Source organism: Nomascus leucogenys, chromosome 4 (genome assembly GCF_006542625.1).
Source record: "Nomascus leucogenys isolate Asia chromosome 4, Asia_NLE_v1, whole genome shotgun sequence".
Lineage (NCBI taxonomy): Eukaryota > Metazoa > Chordata > Mammalia > Primates > Hylobatidae > Nomascus > Nomascus leucogenys.
Genome location: NC_044384.1, coordinates 16328192 through 16350118, shown reverse-complemented (window position 1 = coordinate 16350118; position 21927 = coordinate 16328192). Strand labels below are relative to the sequence as shown.

The window sequence follows — 21927 nt, the reverse complement described above, 5'->3', positions numbered from 1 at the left end:
GGTTTTGGTTAGGCTAATGAAGTAGCCCCTTAGTGAGCTGAACAGGCATTTGTTTTTGTTGCAGGGATCCCATCGCCTATGAATTGTTGCTTAAGACTCTGTGGGAAAGACCTTTCTGATGATCACACTAGCCTGACATGGTACCAAAGTCCACTTGGCTTGTGCTAGCCCTGGTGCCGCTGCTGGGCTTCTGCAACCCAAGTGGATTGCGTTCCAGCCCCAGTGCAATCAGAGGACAAGAAAAGCACATTAGAAAGCATTTCTTCAGCTGGATGCGGTGGCTCACACCTGTAATCCCAGCACTTTGGGAGGCCGAGGCAGGTGGATCACTTGCAGCCTGGCCAACATGGTGAAACCCTGTCTCAACTAAAAATACCAAAAAATTAGCTGGGTGTGGTGGCGGGTGCCTGTAATCCCAGCTACTCGGGAGGCTGAGGCAGGAGACTCGCTTGAACCCCGGAGGTGGAGGTTGCAGTGAGCTGAAATGGCACCACTGCACTCCAGCCTGGGTGACAAGAGCGAGACTTCATCTCAAAAAATAAAATAAAATAAAAAGTAAGAAAGCGTTCTTTCCATCTACCAAAGCTTTGATTAAGGAACCAGATTCTAGTTCTCTAGGAACACTGTGGCTTTGTGGATAGGTCTTACGTGGTAAATCCACTAAAGCTTTATTTTCTAAAGTTGTTTTTTTTCTTTTACATTATATGTTACTGGAGTTCAGAGAGGGTCCACTGTCAAGTTCAGTTTCTTCAAGCAGTCAGGCAAACAAGGAAAGTCACTCTCAGTGGTTCAAACCAAAAACTGAATACAGAATTTCTGTTGACTGAACCCATAGTGATAAATCCAATTGTATCTGAAACTTGATTCCTCTGCTTTTTGATCATCAGCATAAACCCACTGTCACATATGCTCCAGATAGTTGCTGATATTCAGAATCCTTCAAATTTTCAAATATACACATTCTAATACTACAGGGCCTGCTGTTTTCCTACTAAATTTTCTTCCTTTCACATACAAAACGTGTTGAATCTGTGAATTCAACTGATTGCCAGCAATCTGCAGGATCAAATACTGAGTTTGGCTTTTGGTTACTTAGGTACTATGGCTGTAAGAAATTATTTTAGGACAGTCATAGAAGATCCCTGGTTTTCCTTCTCTGCCCTGACCAGCCATTTGAAGTTCTCATGCTCTGTGTTTTGTTCTACAGCAGCTGCAAAGTGGCTCTCCAATGTCTTGTCCTCACTGGGCACTTCATTCCCTGTGACCATAGACAATAATATAGTCAGCTGTCTTACTAGGAGCTACCAGAGTCCCATCCAGTTATATGCTGGTGATGCTGCTATGATCCTGTTTTAAATGTCCTGCCATCTCTGTGTTACTTGCTCAAGATCGAAGGACCTGAGTGGCAGCACCTGATATGCCAAGGTTACACAAAGGGCCCAGGTACTGGCTACCAAGTGATGAAGAAAAATAGGATCTCCCCACTTTGGTTCCTGTGTTGGGAGGCCGGAAGGCAGTTGGATGAACAGCGCCTCTCCAGAGTACATTTGTTTGATGACTGTCTGACTGTCCTGGTCTTCTCTTTTTAAAACATTTCCTGTTATTTCGTAGAGTTCTAGAGGGAGAGGAGTCCTAATTCCTGTGATTTGCTGTCAACCAAATTCTTCCTTAAAACTCCCTTTTTTTTTTTTTTTTTTGAGATGGAGTCTCGCCCTGTCACCCAGGCTGTAGTGCAATGGCATGATCTCAGCTCACTGCAACCTCTGCCTCCCGGGTACAAATGATTCTGCCTCAGCCTCCCGAGTAGCTGGGATTACAGGCGCCAGCCACCATGCCCAGCTATTTTTTGTATTTTTATTAGAGATGGGGTTTCACCATGTTGGCCAGGTTGGTCTTCAACTCCTGACCTCAGGTGATCCGCCTGCCTCGGCCTCCCTAAGTGCTGGGATTACAGGCCTAAGCCACTGCGCCCGGCCCCTTAAAACTTCATTTTGAGAAATTAAAAATAAAGATAAAAATATAAAGAAAAGAATAAAAGTGTCCATATTTCTATTCACCAGAATTTAGTCACTGTTAATTTCTTGAGGTATTTTCAGTCCTAATTTTCTTTTTAGAAGAACACTGGGGGGTAGGGGGCAGAAATTGTACATGCTGATTGTACAAATTTAGGAAGAATACAAAGTAAGTTTCACTCACTCAACGAATACTTGTTGAACACCCATCAGGCACTAGCACTCTTCTAGACACTGGAGATACAGCAGAGAACAAAACAGACAAGAAACTCTGACTTCATAGCATACATGTTAGTGGGAGAAATCACATAAGGGAAATAGTAAATTATATCGTATGTTAGATGACAAGCACTATGGGGAAAAATACAGCCAGGGATTGGGATAAGGAGCATCAGGAGGGTTTGTCATTTTCAGTAGGATGGCCAAGGAAGGTTTCACTGAAAAAGAGACATCGGAATAGACCTGAAGGGGATACAAGAGGTAAAGTATGTTAAAAAAAAAACAAAAAACAAAAAAACAAAAACAAAAAAAAAAACACCAAAACTATCTAATAACATTATGAGCATTATGGGGAAGTCATTCCAGATGTCTATGTGAACATGCAGATTTCTGGATGAATGATTATGGATGGATGGACAGAAAAATATACTTAGGAGATACTATCATAAAAACAAACTAGAAAAGATTTTTAAGAATCAGTAAATTATTTAGTACCTATTTCTGGATATCTATGTATCTGGATATAAATGTACAGCATAAAGCATGTTTTCACACACACATACACACACACACACGCACACACTCTGTATCAACCACCCAGATCCAGATTTGGAATTGCATTAAATCTATAAATTGATTTGGTTAAATTGACTGTTTTTAACCAAACAAAAGGTCCATCCCTCCTCTTATTTAGCTCTTCCTTAGTGTCTTTTGGTAACGTTCCATAGTTTTCTACGTGGCAGTCTCGCCAATCTTTGAGTAGATTTATTTTGAGCATTTGATGCTCTCTGATACTGTTGTTAAGTAGTATTTTCCTTTTTTTTTTTTTTTTTTTTTTTTTTTTTGAGATAAGGTCTCGTTCCCTCACCCAGGCTGGAGTGCAGTGGCGTGATAATAGCTCACTGCAGCCTGGAACTCCTGGGCTCAAGTGATCCTCCCACTTCAATTCCCCAATAGTTGGGACTACAGGCACACACCACTCTCATAATTTCAATTTCTAATTGTTGCTAAGATAAATAATTTTGACTTTGTATCCTGCAACCTTGTTAAATTCACATTATTTCTATGTTTGTGTCAATTTTCTACAATCATCTGTGAATGACAGTTTTCTTCTTTTATCTGTAAGCCTTTCATTTCTTTTGCTTGTACTGGCTAGAATCTGTACAAAGTTGAGAAAAAGTGGTGATAGTGGGCACCTTTGCCTTTTTCCTGATCTCTGGGGGAATAAACTTTTCAAAAATTCACAATTAAATACGTTGGCTATAGGTTTTTTTTGTAGATCTTCTATTAAGAAGTTCCTTTCTATTCCTAGTTTGTGCAGTTCAAAAAAAAGCAAGTGCTGAATTGCATTGCTTTTTATGCATCTATAAAGAACTTGTCTCCTTTATTTCCGTAAATGCAGTAAATAGGATTAATCTTCCTATTTTAAGTTACAGGCAGTCCTTGTTTTTTACGGCTAACTGAACTCTTGCTGGTTTCTATGGTATAAATATTTCCATCACAGCAGACTTTAAATTACTAGTATGAGGTCACTGAACTCGCAGCTGGGAAAGGTGTACTATCGGTTTTGGTAAGCCAGGGTGAGCTAGTTTGAACACATTTTTGATTGTGTAGTTCTCAATCACCAAGACAGAAATTTATCATAACTTCACTAGACCAGTAAGAACAAAGCCACTTTATAAACTTACCTATAAGTCTCTCACATAATCCATGAGGCAAATCAAAATAAAACTCCCTTTTTTTTCCCCCAAGTCTTTACTAAGTACCTGAAAGCACCCAACACTATATTAATTGCTGGGGAAAATGTAACTCTCAGAACTTACAATCTAAATGATCTAAACATGATCAATAGAACATGCTTCAGAGAAAAATCTTAACACAGTAGCAGCAATTTAACTGCTAAAGAAACCCAAAAGTAGGATGGGGGTAGTTTAGGCGGTCTTCCTGCAAGAGGTTACATGGTTCATCATTAGGTTTTAATGGAAATACGTGATGTGGACTAGCAAAAAAAAGAAAGATACCATATTAGAATAAGAGGATACAAATGAAGGGATGAAAGTAGGAAAGAAAAGGGCACCTGTGAAAACTCACAAACTTAAAATAACATCAGTGTCAACAATGGGCACTGCGTTGCTTCATTCGCAACATACAGCATCATCAGGTAGATATGCCTTTCTCAACTCTGGAAGTGGCTAAATGGTGCTTCTGTGACCCACTCTGTTTTTCAAGTACACCCACTCTGTTTTTCAAGTACACCCACTCTGTTTTTCTGCATGTAGTTGACAGTGGACTCAGAAGTCAATTCTCTATTGACATGTTTTATAATTATAGAGTCCTTATAGATTTCTCAGGGTGAGACAAAATGCTTTCAAATATCCAGGGTGTAGGTCATAGAGATGCTTAACAACTATGATCTACTTGCTGGCTCAGAAAATGTCTACCTAAATTTTCTAATTACTGGTCAAGAGCCAGAGAAATAGAACATGCCCATTCAGATTCCTTTGAGTATCTGTCCATAAAGAACACACAGCAGTACTGTATAATTCTGAGGCTGATAAACAGGTAAGATGTATAAATTATCTTATCCACAAAGAAATCAGTGTTAGTTTACTTAGTTCTCAATCCTCACATAAAAGTCATTGAAAAACAGAATTTTCATATATACATTAATAATTTTAATGATTTATTTGTATCTAGCCAATTTAGGTAATATTTTCTTTTACACAGAAGGTCCCAAAATAAAGAATAATACACAGAATACAGTCAATAGGTTATATCAATTTACTTCACATAACAGCGTAATTCCGGCCTTTTCCATTTAATAACAAAAACAATCTGTACAGAAAACCCAAAGGCAACCACATAGCATATGTAAAATGTGCAAATACACTTTAAAATGCAAGTTATTCTATAGCATTTGCAAGATAGAATTTCATTGTAATTAAGGAATCTAGTTCATTCTAACTTAATAGTCTTTTGCATGTATAGACAATGCAATTCTACAAGGCACAACTTAGTGCTGATGCTAAAGTATGAAACACATCCTCAGATTATTTATTTGAAAATATTAAAATAGCATCGTGTTTATTATTTTTTAATGAGTCATGAGCTCATTTCTAAAGCTTCATAAAGCATTACACTGATAACATATGTGTGGTCAGGACAAACTGTTCCCTGAACTTAAAAGGTGAAGGACAAGACCCCATATTATTATCTTGTATTAAAAAAGGAAATATACATATATGTACACAGACACCCCATATTACAGACAAGAAACTTCCCATAATCCAAAGGGAGACCATTTCCTTATTAGCAAAGGTGCGCATTACAGTATTTCATGACAGTTAAAAATTACACACTTACCACCTGTTTTGGTCAATCTTGCTACAAAAAGACACTGAAATAGACAATTTTCTTCTTTAAGGTAAAGACAATGTCTAATTTAGAAAATCTTCCTCTTGAGATTGCACAGTGAAAGGTATCATTTAATTAAATATAAAAGCTTACTGTTTTTGTTTTTTTTTTTTTGAGACAGAGTTTCATTCAGTCGCCCAGGCTGGAGTGCAATGGCGCAATCTCGGCGCCCAGGCTGGAGTGCAGTAGCGCGATCTCAGCTCACTGCAACCTCCACCTCCCAGGTTCAAGTGATTCTCCCGCCTCAGCCTCCTGAGTAGCTGGGATTACAGGCACTCACCATCATGCCCAGCTAATTTTTGTATTTTTAGTAGAGACAGCATTTCACCATGTTGGCCAGGCTGGTCTTGAACTCCTGACCTCAGGTGATCCACCCATCTTAGCCTCCCAAAGTGCTGGGATTACAGGCATAAGCCACCATGCCCAGCCAAAGCTTAATGCTTTTAAAGAAATTATTTAAATCTACATAGAAAAAAATATCAACTTATTAAAAACCATTAAGAGCACTGTCTATAATTCAAAATCTTTCAAACCCAATCACAATGCTCTTTGCTGCTTTATTGCCCATCCCTGAGAGTAAAGATTCTATCATTTGTAATTTTTTAATAACGTAAATAAATTTTACATTGATAAGAATGATGTTTAACATTTTTTTTGAAAATATAAAATAAACCTTATATTTTAGTAAAAAAAAAGATAAATGCTCTTTGCAAAGACCACCATTCATAAAAATTGTAAATATTTGTATGTCAATTTCTGACATCCTTTTTACTGGGTAATTTCTATTTTTATGCCATTCATATATCGCTCATTTCCTCATAACCTGTTATTTTGTACCTTTTGTTAATAGGAGTATTTAATAAGTAATGGAGGAAAAGTACAATATAAAACCTAATGGAACTCTGAAGTGAGATGTGTATTTCCCTGTGGTAAAAGAGTTTTACTGGAAACAATCAATGTGATCCAAAATAGACAAAAATTATCTATGAAAGAAAGAATACATATGGTAAGCATCTTCCTTGTCTTTGGCTTAGCCTTCTTGACCAAAATCTTCTGTAAACTTCTTTAATTTCAACAAGTCATGTTCATTGACTGTAGGTTTTGTGTTAGATAGTGACCGCAACATATCCGACTGTCAGGGAAAAAGAAGGGTAGGGAGGATATTAATAACAGAGTTAACAAAATAAAAAACCGTCATACTATCATTATTGTTACGAACTTTAACCTAAGTTTAAATATGAATATTTGCCGTCTGCCATAAGATACTAACAATAAACTCCCTATTCTTTTTTTTTTTTTTTTGAGTCAGAGTCTTACTCTGTTGCTCAGGCTGGAGTGCAGTGGCGTGATCTTGGCTCACTGCAACCTCTGCCTCCCAGGTTCAAGAGATTCTCCTGCCTCAGCCTCCCAAGTAGCTGGGATTACAGGCACCTGAAACCACACCCGGATAATTTTTGTATTTTTAGTAGAGATGGGGTTTCGCTATGTTGGTCAGGCTGGTCTCGAACTCCTGACCTCAGGTGATCCGCCTGCCTCTGCCTCACGAAGTGCTAGGATTACAGGCGTGGGCCACCGCACCCGGCCCCTGTTCTTTCACGGATCTTTCACGATCTTTGATCATGTTATTCCTTTGTGTAGAAACTTATACTTTCTTCCCCTGAACTGATCAAATGGCTCCCCATTACTTATCAGAAGGACAATCCTCTTAGTCTGAGGATCAAGGCCTCCAAACTATGTTCATAATCTAATTTCTGGTCTTACCTCTTTTTCTTAAACAAGAGATCAGTTTTCCAAGTAAGTATAATTCAAAAGGAAAATATCATTCACTTACACTTAAGTGAAGCAGAATACCATTTTATGAAAAATCAACTAACCAGAATTTAAAATAATTAGTTACAATTAAGATGGAAATGCTTGGAAAAATATGCTAATATCAGAGATTCATTAAAAAACTAACTTCTAAGCCAAGACTCCTGTAAAAGGATATGAAAAATAATAAAAAGGACCACTCTAAGTTACTAAAAATTCTTCAAAGCTGAACAAAGTACAAAAAATAAAAAATAATACACCAAGGATTAAAACAAAGGGGTTTCTGAGCAACTTCTCAGATAAGCATTATGGTTAGTTCACACACAAATACATGGGTGTGTACACATTTACATGTATATCTATGTATCATGTAAAAGTTTCTCCTCTGGAAGTTACTATTAAACCTGCCATTAAAGGTCTTTGAAGATGTGAAACTGACAGAAAATTTTGAAAACTGAGAATGTTCTTCCATAAGTAAACAACTTTTCAATCACCCTAAGTTTCCTAAAAATAACGTGCCTTACAAAATAAGTCTTGTAGATTATTTTAATTCCTCCAATATAAACTATATAACTAATTTTTAAAAATAAAAATAGAACTACAATATTTAAACTTTCTATGGAGCTTTGAGAAGTGAAATAGAAAACACTATAAATATGATGATACAAGCATTAGTATTTTTTTTTTTTTTTTTTGAGACAGAGTCTTGCTCTGTTGCCCAGGCTGGAGTGCAGTGATGTGATCTCGGCTCACTGCAACCTCTGCCTCCTGGGTTCAAGCTATTCTCCTGCCTCAGCCTCCCAAGTAGCTGGGACTACACGCACATGCCACCATGTCTGGCTAATTTTTTGTATTTTTAGTAGAGACGGGGTTTCACCGTGTTAGCCAGGATGGTCTCGATCTCCTGACCTCGTGATCTGCCCGCCTCAGCCTCCCAAAGTGTTGGGATTACAGGCGTGAGCCACCGTGCCCGGCCTTGCTTTTAGATTTTTTTTTTTTTTTTTTTTTTTTGTAGACAGAGTCTCGCTCTGTCGCCCAGGCTGCAGTGCGGTCACGCAATCTCAGCTCACTGCAACCTCTGCCACCCTGGTTCATGTGATTCTCCTGCCTCAGCCGAGTAGCTGGATTACAGATGCACGCCACACTGCCCGGCTAATTTTTGTATTTTTAGGAGAGATGGCATTTTGCCATGTTGGCCAGGCCCGTTTCAAACTCCTGGCCTCAAGTGGTCTGCCCGCCTTGGCCTCCCAAAGTGCTGGGATTACAGGCAATTTCTGGTTATTTTTAAAAATCTGAGATGCAGGGGGAAAAAAATTTCATCAATCCTACTTTTTAGTTAGGTCTTGATAATAATTATACTATATATGAGCATTTTGGACATATTCTAGCTATAAGCCCTGTAAAGTCAGAATCTTGTGCTTTAAAAAATAGCTTTTTCACTTAAAGGTTCCTCAAAACCCAAGAAAATAGTTTAAAAATAATTACTTTTTATATTTCAAGTTCAATTAACTTTATAATTTTTAATGTGAGTCAACAATATTAAGTAAAATACACCTGTTTATACTAAGATTTTCTAGCAAATCTTATATAACTGAAAATCATAAAGTATAATGTTTTAAAATATTTTCTTAAAAACAAAATTTCAAACCATGGAAACAACTGGCTCCAAAAGTTTATCTCCAGGGACATCCATCCATGTCATTTCAATGGCACCAGGGTCACCTGGAGAGCAAGGTGTTAGCAGATCATCTACAAGATGGTTAGGATCAGCTCGGGAAGGTCCGCAAACCTGTAATAAACAGTAATCTGAAATATTTATTTGAAACAAAATTGAACATTTAAAATGTATAATAGCTTTGTATGTTTTATTAGAATGTTTACTTTTGGAAAAAAAATTAAGAATATACAACAAAAAGTAGTTATCTCCTGGGTAATGGGATAGATTTTGGTTGCTTTTAGTTTATTTATTTTTTTTTTTGAAAGGGTGTCTTGCTCTGTCACCAGGCTGGAGTGAAGTGGTGTGATGTCAGCTCACTGCAACCTCCGCCTCCTGGGTTCAAGGGATTCTCGTGCCTCAGCCTCCCGAGTAGCTAGGATTACAGGCATGCGCCACCACACCCAGCTAATTTTTTTTTATTTTTAAGAGAGACGGGGTTTCACCATGTTGGCCAGGATGGTCTTGATCTCCTGAACTTGTGATCCGCCTGCCTCGGCCTCCCAAAGTGCTGGGATTACAGGTGTGAGCCACTGCACCCAGCTGCTTTTAGTTTTTTTCTTGATGCTTTCTATATTTTGAGATTTCCTACAATAAATTACTTATGATCACACATACAAGATGAGTTAAAAAAAAAAATAGTTACCTGTGGCTTTCTCTTTTTCCCCTCTAGTGCTTAATAAGTGATAGTAATCTTAAAGACCAAAACCAAATAAATTTAAAAATCCTCAGAAGTTGCTCTATAGCTGAGAAACTTCTGTAATATTTGGAACTTTAGTATGAAACTACTGAATCTATCTCTTTCCACAAAAATGCTCTCAAATCTAAGTGCAAAATTGTATGCTAAATGCGGTATCAATGCCATTTTATCATGTACAACTTATTTATAAGTTTTAACAATATCCAGAAAAAGAATCTTTGTGACATAGTCACATGCAAACATTTAGATAACAACAGTCTGCATCAACTTGGGGGCACTTTTTTTTTTTTTTTTTTTTGAGACGGAGTCTCGCTCTGTCACCCAGGCTGGAGGGCAGTGGCGCGATCTCGGCTCACTGCAACCTCTGCCTCCAGGGTTCAAGCAATTTTCCTGCCTCAGCCTCCCAAGTAGCTGGGATTATAGGCGCCCGCCCCCACGCCGAGCTAATTTTTGTATTTTTAGTAGAGATGGGGTTTCACCATGATGGCCAGGCTGGTCTCGAACCCCTGATCTTGTGATCCGCCCACCTTGACCTCCCAAAGTGCTGGGATTACAGGCATGAGCCACCGTGCCCAGCCAACTTGTGGGCACTTTCACATCTGTTTCACAATGATCAACTTTAAATATTATCTCAGGATTGGTGTAGGTGTGAAGAAATACATGCTCTCACCTTATTATGTGTATTTTACTGTCTGTCTTTACTCACTAATATTTTAGCTGCATGAGGTCAGGGATTTTTGTCTTTTTTGACCGCCCTACTTTCTGATCTACTGCCGGTCCCAGATTAGTATTTTAGAAATAAAATACTAGTAAATGCAAAAAATAAACAGGGAACCTTGTTCTTGTTAACTGAAATAATCAGCTTTAAAAGAAGTAAAGGATGGAGCTGCCGAGAGGTCTGCTGCAGCTGGTGATCCCCAGCCGCAGAGATAGAACTCATCTGGCTGTGTCACCTTCACCCCACTAACAAGGACCTGGCTTCAGCGTCATGTGAGCTCACCCTGGCAGTAATATGCAGAATTGAGTGATAAATTCTCAGTAGGAAAGGACTGAGTTCCTATGCATTTATAGTTTCTAAATGGCAAAGAGAATTTAAGAAAAAACATAATGGCTGTGGCATAAACTTAACAGTATTTCAGTAATGAAATGGCTGAAGAAGGGTGGATGAGTAATATTCACCAGGCATCTGAAGTATCACGACTGGTGTTTTATGAGTATTGTATCACTTCATTATCAGAAAGGACTTCAAAATAGCATTATCATCCCTATTTTAGAGATGATAAAAATGAGCCTTAAAGAAGTAATAGAATTTGCTCAAAAAGGTATAACAAGTAAATGGTGCCAGGCTTCAAATTCAGATTTTAATTCAAGCTTGTTAACTTAAAAAATCTTATTATAGTATATGATAAATATACATATGTGACTTAGTCATATTAGTCTTGACATACATTGTGAGATTAGGTTTGCTAATAGTTTTTCACATCTATGTTCATGAGTAATACTGGATACTGTTGTTCACAGCAAAAGGGTTGGTCCAGATTACCTAGTTCACTGTTACTCAAACTGGGTATCTCAAGACCACAGTCTTTTTATAAAACTTTATCTCAGCCATAGATACTTAACTTGTTCTTGCAGACAAAACAGAACACAGGAGGGGCAGGATAGCAGAATGGCTGAGATTTCGGATTCGGAAACACACCTCACCTCCAGGCAAATCACACGTCTGTCCCACTCTAGCTACGGTGTTAGCACCTAAGTTCAAGGCTAACCACCAGTAGGTGGCTGGCTACATGTACCTCTTATTGTTTTTGTGAAGACCAACTGAAATAATAAGATAAAAGATAGAACACAGTGCCAGGCATGTGAATATTCAAAAGATATTAGCTATTATTATTTTTACTTTATGAGGTATTAATGCACCAGATTCTGCTCAAAAATATTCTAGATGTGTCAGAAGCAGCCTTACATCTATACATTTAAGTTTCTACACTTATATCAAAATAATACACTAATACTTCAAAAATCATTTCATAGGAAAATTTAAAACACATTAGGATGATTAATAAGGCCCTTTTTTTTTTTTTAAATACAGGGTCTCACTGTGCTACCCAGGCTGGAGTGCACTGGTGCAATCTTGGCTCACTGCAACCTCCGCCTCCTGGGCTCAAGTGATTCTCCCACTTCAGCCTCTCAAGTAGCTGGGACTACAGGAGTGTGCCACCACATCCAGCTAATTTTTGTATTTTTTATAGAGATGGGATTTCGCCATGTTGCCCGAGGCTGGTCTCGAACTCCTGAGCTCAAGAGATCTGCCCACCTCGGCCTCCTAAAGTGCTGGGATTACAGGTGTAGGGCACTGCACCCAGCCAAAAATGGCTAATAAATAAACTTTATTGAAGAACTTGTTTCAGTGACACAGAAATATGTCTATTATGTAAACCCACTTATCGTATTATTATACAACACTGAAATCCTCCCAAATTCTTTGAAGACAAACCAATGACGGTCTTGAAACTTGATTTTAAAAATATAGGAAAGGGGCCAGGCGCAGTGGCGCACGCCTTTGGGAGGCCGAGGCAGGTGGATCACCTGGAGTCAGGAGTTCGAGACCAGCCTGGCCAACATGGTGAAATCCTGTTTCTACTAAAAACACAAAAAATTAGCCAGGCATGGTGGCACACGCCTGTAATCCCAGCTACTCAGGAGGCTGAGGCACGAGAATTGCTTGAACCCAGGAGGCACAGGTTGCAGCGAGCTGAGATAGTGCCACTGCACTCCAGCCTGGGCGACAGAGTGAGACTGTCTCAAAAAAAAAAAAAAAGATAGGAAAGGATAGATAAAAATGACTTACCTTTTTAAAATGAGTAGCTGACTGTACCTTCCTAACAGGTTGCATAAGTGCATCACGTACAATGATACTTATATCTGCCCCTGAATAACCATCTGTTTTCTTCCCAAGTTCCCGAAAGTCTGCTTCCGTGAGACTGTTCTGAGTGGTCCCCAGGTGCAGTTTAAACATTGCTGCTCGCGCATGGGGTTCCGGCAAAGGAATATAAATTCGTTTCTCAAATCTTAAAAGAGAAATTACATTAAGAATATATTTAAGTGAAAATAAGGATATTTCCAAGAAGAAACAGATACTAAGTGGGCCTGTATGTGCCAAGGTTAAACATACATATTTAGGTTAAAGGGAGAATATCCAGAGCACATTAAAAACAAACAAATAAAATCAAAATAGCCTGGGAGCCAGTTTGGAGTGGCTGAATCTTTCGTGCATGATTTTTGGGTTATTTTGGCCAGTGTTCATATGTCTGGAATTCACAAAATAAAAAGAGGTCCTACAAGATTACAGTTTCCCACAAAATTGTACTCTGAACTCTTGATCAAGGGACTAATGATTAACAATATAAAACAGGAGTAGAGATGACACAGTAATTCTCTACACTCAAAACAGAATTAACTCACAATCTTATAGGATATGTATTACATAAAATGTCCACTTTAATGAATACATCCAGAACAAACAATCTTATATTATAAAGAATAAACACTATGTTTCATTAACAATAATTTTGCTTGCCTTCTTAGAATTTCAGTATTTGGAGACAGAGAAGCAGCGATGAGGGATAATTTAAGTGGTCTAAGCAGACTGTTTTTCCTCCAGGTAACTCTCTGTGACAATGAAAAGAATTTAAAGTTTCCATTGCCTCTAGAGATGGGTGCAGAATAAGGCAATTTTTCAAAAATACCCTGCACATTTCCTTTCTTGGTACTGGATGGTAAGCTAGAATGCCGGCAAATCATCAAGTGAATGGGATAAAAGTGGCAAAAACTGAAGTGCTAATTTTTTCCATACAAAACGAATGTAATAGAGAACTGTGAGGAGTGAAAAGTGAAGAGTCCGTATACCTTTCCTAGAGCTGAAGTTTCATTTTCAACTTAAAAATTAGATAGATAGTACACACACACACATATATTTTATTTTATTTTTTTGAAATGGAGTCTCACTCTGTTGCCCAAGCTGGAGTGCAGTGGCACGATCTTGGCCCACTGCAACCTCTGCCTCCTGGGCTCAAGCGATTCTCCCACCTCAGCTTCCGGAGTAGCTGGGACTACAGACAGGTGTGCGCCACCATGGCCAGGTAATTTTTTTGGATTTTAGTACAGACAGGGTTTCACCACGTTGCCCATAGTGGTTCTGAACTCCTGAGCTCAGGCAATCTGCCCACCTCGGCCTCCCAAAGTGCTGGGATTACAGGCATGAGCCACTGCGCCCGGCCTGACATATATTTTTTACTAAAAAAAAAAAAAAAAAATCTTGGCTGGGCGTGGTGGCTCACATCTGTAATCCCAGCACTCTTGTAGGCCGAGGCGGGTGGATCATGAGGTCAAGAGATTGAGACCATCCTGGCCACATGGTGAAATCTCGTCTCTATTAAAAATATGCAAATTAGCTGGGAGTGGTGGTGCATACCTGTAGTCCCAGCTACTCGGGAGGCTGAGGCAGAAGAATCACTTGAACCCGGGAGGTGGAGGATGCAGTGAGCTGAGATCGCACCACTGCACTCCAGCCTGGCAGCAGAGAGAGACTCCGACTCAAAAAAAAAAAAAAAAAAAAAAAAAAAAAAAAAAAAAAAAAATCTTACCTGGTTATCTTATTTTGACTTATAGAATTGCCATTTTGCTAAAATTTTATATAAATGGTTTTTACCGAATTGTCAAACTATGTTTATAAATTTTTGAAGCGTCAGTGCCCACCAAGCTTAATCAGAATGAAAGGTAAGCATTAGGTAATATATTTTCTAATATGAAAGACAGAAGTGTGTGGAAATCTTGTATATTTGATAAAGTAGGGAAACAAACAAATGACCACCCTTCTCCCTCTCAAGGCAGGGGAGCAACAGGGTTAGAGCACGTTACAAATCTTTTGAAAAGTTGTTAGAATGCCTCCTCACAAGACAAAAAGGGAATTATCATCTACTTGTTACATCTGCAGTGAGAAATAAGATATTTACTGTATTATCCTACCTTCGCCTAATGGCAGAATCCAGAACCCAGGGTATATTTGTAGCTCCCAGAACCAAAATTCCATCATTGTCTACACCAACCCCTGCATTAAAATAGGTAATGCTTTAATTAATTTGTCATTTTGGTGTTCTTTAAACTTCTTCCATATATTCTGTTAAGAAATGTGGTGCTTTGCCAATTAAGTGCCTCATCTTGAGAGTCTGTCTTTGAAAAAAAAAACTGTATTTAATCAAATATCACCTTACGGCAATATGATCCAAATACACTACAATGCAATATGATGCAAACATATGAATCAAATCTCCCAGATTGTGGACAAATACTATTAACATTCGTTTCAAAATATTTCTTGAAAAATTTCATTCAAAGTCTACATATTACTTTTACCGAAGTTGTTCCTCGTACATTATAAATGAATACATTAAATCTCTTTTCTATTTTTGTCAGTGAGTCCTACAAGATAATTACAACTGAGTAAAAATTATGTATGCATATGGAAGACAACTGGAATGAAACATGGCAAAATGAAACAGTTTGTCAGAATGGAGAAATTCTGCTTGAATTTTTCATTACTGTTATAAAAATTGTTTATAAAATAAACAAAAACGACTTTAAAAATCAGTAACATTAAATTAGCAGGGCATGGTGGTGCGCGCCTGTAATCCCAGCTACTCAGGAGGCTGAGGCAGGAGAATTGCTTGAACCTGGGAGGTGGAGGTTGCAATGAGCCGAGATCGCGCCACTGCACTCCAGCCTGGGCGACAGAGTGAGACTCTGTCTCAAAAAAAAAAAAAAAAAAAAAAATTAGTAACACTACCTTGCATTTGCACTAGGAACTCCGTCTTAATTCTACGTGCGGCTTCACTTTCATTTTCACTTCTTGAACCACACAGAGAATCAATTTCATCAATGAAGATAATGGAGGGCTTGTTCTCTCTGGCAAGTTGGAATAAATTCTTAACCAGTCTAAAAATAAATGAAAACTTTTAAGTCTCTAAAAAATAGTAAAAGATTAAAACAAAGTAATATATCAATATTACAAGAACCTGTAAATTAAAAAGCCTAATCATGTTTCACGTACAGAAAATAAGAATGCTACAACTGGATAATTCACTTTATGATTTACTAGGTTGTACATATATGCTATCTTTTCCCACAAAAGAAATTCTAGATTAGAGACTGATTTGACAGAGAAGTGAGATCCTATATTACATCACTTCTCTGAATATCTGTGAGTGATGTAAGAAATCTATTAAGGACTGATACAATAATTATGGGCGAAGAAAAAACTTTAAAAAATTGATTTACTACTTACTTTTCACTTTCACCTAGCCACTTAGAAACAAGATCAGAGGAAGATATTGAAAAAAATGTTGAGTTGTTGGCTTCTGTTGCTACAGCTTTGGCTAAGTAGGACTTTCCTGTTCCAGGCGGCCCAAATAATAGGATTCCCCTCCAAGGTGTTCTCTTGCCTAAAATTTACATTTAGAAAAATGTCATGAGAATTTTAACACTTAATTGCATCATCTATACTGAGGAATACTCTAAAAAGATTTTCACTCTAAACCTCTAAGGATTAAAACAAAATTTTAAAAATAAATCAATCTAAGGTATGTCTTAAATATATTTTGTTTCTTCTAGAGACTACTTTATCAAAAAGATACTTACATAACATAAGCCTTCTAACAGGAAATACATTTGTTTGCTCATTCATTCAACCAATATGTATCAAAACCGTAACATGTGCACAGGCAAAAGGATTTCTGCCCTGCATGGAGTCTAGTAGGGGAAAAGAGTTCAGTTAAAAGGTACTTCCTGATCATCTACTGTGTGCACTGCTTGATACCAGAATATTGTACAAAAACTATATCCATAAAAAATGGGCAGCTGGAAGAGATTTTCTTTGAATATTTATGCTCTTTGGAAAAGTGAACCTAACAAAGTTTGGATGACTTGTGAGTTTCTGCTGAATTCTTGATTCCACAGGAAAGCACAGGTTAGTGTTATAGGTAGCACACTTTCTTTTATTTTTATTTTTTTTCAGATGGAGTCTCACTCTTGTTGCCCAGGCTGGAGTGCAGTGGTGCGATCTCAGCTCACTGCAACTTCTGCCTCCTGGTTTCAAGCGATTCTCCCGCCTCAACCTCCCAAGGAGATGAGATTATAGGTGCCCACCATTACGCCTGGCTAGTTTTTGTATTTTAGTAGAGACGGGGTTTTACCATGTTGGTCAGGCTGGTCTCGAATTCCTGACCTCAGGTGATCCGCCCACCTCAGCCTCTGGCTAGGTAGCAGACTTTCATGGTTGGGTAACAAAAAGGTGATACTACCTTAAATCCTAGTTTTGCCAAAATATAACCAGTGAATACATCAACTCTTTGAGCCTCAATTTTGCTAATGAGCAATTATAATCCTGCCTAAAATAAAACAGGGTGGGTTACAGCTGGCAGTAAACTATCAAATATACATTTAAAAAACTATGGCTAGGCACGGCAGCTCACGTATGTAATCCCAGCACTTTGAGAGGCTAAGACGGGCGGATCACCTGAGGTCAGGAGCTCGGGACAACTGTGGCCAACATGGTGAAACCCTGACTCTAGTAAAAATACAAAAAGTAGCTTAGTGTGGTGGCAGATGCCTGTAATCCCAAATACTCGGGAGGCTGAGGCAGGAGAATTGCTTGAACTCGGGAGGTGGAGGTTGCAGTGAGCCGAGACCACGCCATTGCATTCCAGCCTGGGCGACAAGAGTGAAACTCCGTCTCAAAAAAAGAAAAAAAAAAAAAAAAAAAAGAAAAAAACTGCTAGGTGCAAACTATGGATGTGTACATGGTATCTGCAAAATAATGATATGCAGATGAATAATACTGTTCACTTAACTGTTATGAAAGCAACTGTTACTTGAATTTCATTTTCCTATTTTAAATGTATACATTTACAAGTAAGTGTCTGAGTATGGTACATATACTACACTGGTATAACATGAAATACTTTTAGGTGGTATATACTTTTTATTTAAATAATTTTTTAATGTGTATTGGAAAAACACTTTTTTTCACTTATAATAGGCACAAAACAGTCTTTTCAATAACGTTACTAAGTAAAAATATGTGAGATCATTTAAAGTTCAAATACAGGCAAAATAATCTCTGGTGTTAAAAGTTGAGAGAGAGAGATGACCTCTGGGGAGGAATGAGGCAGAAGGCTCCTGCCAGGTCCCTGGCAATGCTGTTATTTCTGGATCTGGTTGATGACACTGGCATGCTTGCTTTGTGACAATTAAGGAAGCCCAACACCCAGGGGCTCCTGTATGTCTCTGTGTATTTATGCTATACTCTAGTAAAAATGTTGTTCTAAAAAATAAGCAAAGAAAAATATTAAAAATTAGTAATAGTACACATACATGGAAAAATTCATGAAGATGAGACATAAATGACTCATGTTTGAGAAAAACTGGTGTAAGTAATATACCATAAAATGAGTTCAACCATATTTTTGTGCTTTTATAGGATTATGATGTCAACTTTTATGCTGTTAAGTTTCATACTCCTGAAGTTGGGTAGTAAACTGCACCTTGAAGCTAGGTGGACAGTGCGTGGCCTACAGGCTTTTTGCTCTTCATCACTGCTCTATACGATATGACCGTCTGGACTCTTCAGTCTGAGGCCAACGTTACAGATTTGCTGTTGACATAAACCAACATGTTTGCAAAAGGAAAAACCTCTGACTGTCAGACTGTGGGTGTGGTCATATTACAGACACAGGCTATCAGTCACAAGAAGGATAATATAAAGGAACGGTTTAGCACAGACATATCACTTACTGCTGGAACGAGAACTTGTAAGTTTCCCCAGATGGTAGGTCAGCAATATTCTCTTCACAGTGATAATGAAATGTCCTTTTGCTACTAGAGGATATGCACTTCCTCTGAAACTGTTAAGTGATTCTTACTCCTCTTTTTAAGAAATGGAAATACTCTTTAAAAATTAATACATAACCATTGCAAAAGTTCAGATGAAAGTCAAAAGTAAAAATCTCCTATAATCTTATCCCCTAGGCATACATTAATATTTCTATGTCAATCCAATTATACTTACTTCTCAGCATACATATTTAACAAACATGGAATCATACTATACAGTTTATAACTGCTTTTTGATCTTTGTAATAGATGTGGACATTCTTCAATAAAATATAATGCAGATTTCAATTAATGTAGATGTACACTCTATTTTACTGAGTGTATAGTATTCCACTGCATGTTGGTGAATTACCCTACTGGTTGACATTTAGGTTGTTTTGCAATATATATACACTGCAAATATGGATATGTATAAGAAATAAAACATCTTGTATAAAGATATATCACCACCTTTTAACAGTCACAATTTATTTAAGATAATTCATTAGTGACAAGAACGACAATGCTTCGCCTCAGTCATCAATGAACTTTTACAAACTCATGAAATAAAATTATTTAAAAGTTATGTCACCTGTAAAAAGATGAGGAAATTTAATAGGCAGTATCACAGCCTCTTTCAGTGCTTCTTTGGCTCCTTCAAGTCCAGCAACGTCACTCCATTTCACATTTGGTCGTTCTATAACAATGGCACCTGCAAAAAATTACGTTATCTTTAAATTAAGAAAGACTATTTCACCAAAGTTAGAAGACAACATGAAATACTGATGTTAAAGAAATGCATTATAAAATTGGGAAAGTTTTATGTACTAACAATCTTTTTGAAATAGTGTGAGCAGGAAGCAGGTGTTAGGGAATAGTCAATAGGACTAGGAACCAGGTGGATGACTAGATAACCTGGGGCATGTTACTTTACCCTTCTGTTTCAGCTTCCTCACTTGTGAAATGAAAATAATACCATCTGCCCAAACTACTTAGATAGGTTGGTGCGAAAATCAAATGACATAATGAATATTAGAGTGTTTGGAAAAGCACCAAACGTTCCATAAGGTGGTTATATTTGAATACATTGATTTTGGAGTATCAAAAGTACTTGTTCTACCATTTCTCCTGTTAACCAAAAGAAAAAGTGATCTAATCCCCTCCTCAACCACTGAAAAAAAAAATATGCTTAACGAATTTAACTCAAGATAGGCAGATAGACAGAAGGGAGAAGGAAACGGAGAGAGGAAAGGAAGGAATGGAAGCAGATGATGGGAAAGAGAGAAAATATACCCTGGCAGATTTGCAATACTTTCCTAAGATTTGCCCAAGTTTCTATTTGGCTGCTAAATAGATCTATTTACAACTTTTGTTAATTAACAAAGTTAACTTACAGGGAAGATTTAGCTTCTGAATGCAGTATATTCAAAAGCCAAAGCAATTATTGCAGTAAGAGTCCAAGAAGGATGTCTTTTAATATAGCCTACTGACAAATTTTCTAGTTCTTTTTTATCAAAAGCTTTTCTAATTTTCTAGAATATGGAAACTGTTCCACTATAAACTATGAAGCAGCCTGTTCTAAGATGACATGTAGTTAGTTGTCTTAAGTCTAACAGAACACCACCACTTATACAATCTATTACTTTATGAAATCAGTTCTACTGATTGTTTCTTCTTGTTAGGAAAGATAATCTGTTACTCTAAGACTAGTTACTAGCAACTTACTTCCCTAAATTATGAAAATCTTTAGCTACTAGATTAAAATTAAAGAAACCATAAGCATTTTGAATTCCAAAAGTTCGGACTACTATAAAGTAAGAAAAAAGTAAATTCACTTTGTCTTTTTTATGTTTCATTAAGATTAGTAATCCTAGGATTTCATGTCAGTTAAACAAAAATAAACTTATTTTATATATGTATACCGTCTGACTAGCTCAAGATTTCTGCTATGAATGTTAAAAATGTGTCATGATTTGTTTTCATATATAATACTTTTAAGTTAAAAGGTGACTTTAGAATGTTTACTGATAAACAATCTCATACTAGACATGGTTTGCAAAATTAAAAAGGGGGGGGATGGGATTACTGAAAAATGCTAACAAATGGAATGTACTTCCAATGATATAAATTTATCCAGTCTTTGACTATACTATTTACTAGTATATTATTTAATTACAAAAAATTCACTGAAAAAATTAGCTACCAGAAAACTCAAATCACAAACCAATTTTTAATTTTAACAAATATACACTTAATATCATAATCTAAAACAGAAGTAAAAGATTTAAAATACTATTCAAAAAATAAGGAAAAATTCAAAAAAGATATAATAGTATGAAATCTAGCAGCAAACCATTAAAAAGTAGAAAAAAAGGATATTCAAATATAAAAGGCTAGGACTCCTTTCATATTCTATTTCATCCTGAAATTTCAAATACATTTCCTCATTTAAATGTTTTAAGTATTTGTTTTTTTTTCTTTTGTTTGTTTGTTTTATATTTCTGGCCCCTATCATAAGTGATAGGGAATTTAGAGAAATCCCTATTAAAAATTGGTTGTATCGGCCAAGTGCAGTGGCTCACAACTGTAATCCCAGCTCTTTGGGAGGCTGAAGTGGGCGAATCACTTGAGCTCAGGAGTTCGAGAGCAGCCTGGACAACAAGGCCAAACCCCATCTCTACAAAAAAAAAAAAAAAAAAAACTTAGCCGGGCATGGTGGTGTGTGCCTGTGTTCCCAGCTACTCAGGAGGCTGAGGCAGGAGAATCCCTTGAACCCAGGAGTTCCAGGCTGCAGTAAGCTGTGAATGCACCACTGCACTCCAGCCTGGGCGACACAGCAACACCCTTGTCTCAAAAAAACAAAAAAGAAAAAAAAAGTATCTTTTTGAAAATTAAAGATACGCAACTGATTTTTACCTGGGGCAGGGTAGGGAGAGGGAAACAAAACCAAATCCAATAGAGCACACAGAAAAAGCGTCTTGCTTTACAACTGGAATAAGGCCACTTGGCACAGACCCACTGGGTTACCCAATAAATGCCAACTGAGTGCCAGTAGTTTCAGGTGGTGGGGACACAGCAGTGTAAACTCAAGTTTTTGCCCCGGACTATATCTACCACTGAAGTTCTTGGCA

The 21927-nt window shown here is 37.5% G+C and overlaps 1 protein-coding gene across 1 annotated transcript in view; it reads right to left on the bottom strand.

Annotated features, from left to right (window-relative positions):
• Window positions 1–4887: 4887 nt before the first annotated feature.
• Window positions 4888–21927, bottom strand: part of VPS4B (vacuolar protein sorting 4 homolog B) — a 32929-nt gene continuing 15889 nt past the window's right edge. The window contains exons 5-11 of the mRNA XM_003264302.2: window positions 19389–19508; window positions 16212–16368; window positions 15714–15862; window positions 14897–14978; window positions 12720–12939; window positions 9103–9243; window positions 4888–6777 (exon numbers count right to left, since the gene is read on the bottom strand). Of these exons, the coding sequence (XP_003264350.1) occupies window positions 6676–6777; window positions 9103–9243; window positions 12720–12939; window positions 14897–14978; window positions 15714–15862; window positions 16212–16368; window positions 19389–19508 (971 nt within the window). The 3' untranslated portion in view covers window positions 4888–6675. The remainder of the gene's footprint in view (window positions 6778–9102; window positions 9244–12719; window positions 12940–14896; window positions 14979–15713; window positions 15863–16211; window positions 16369–19388; window positions 19509–21927) is intronic.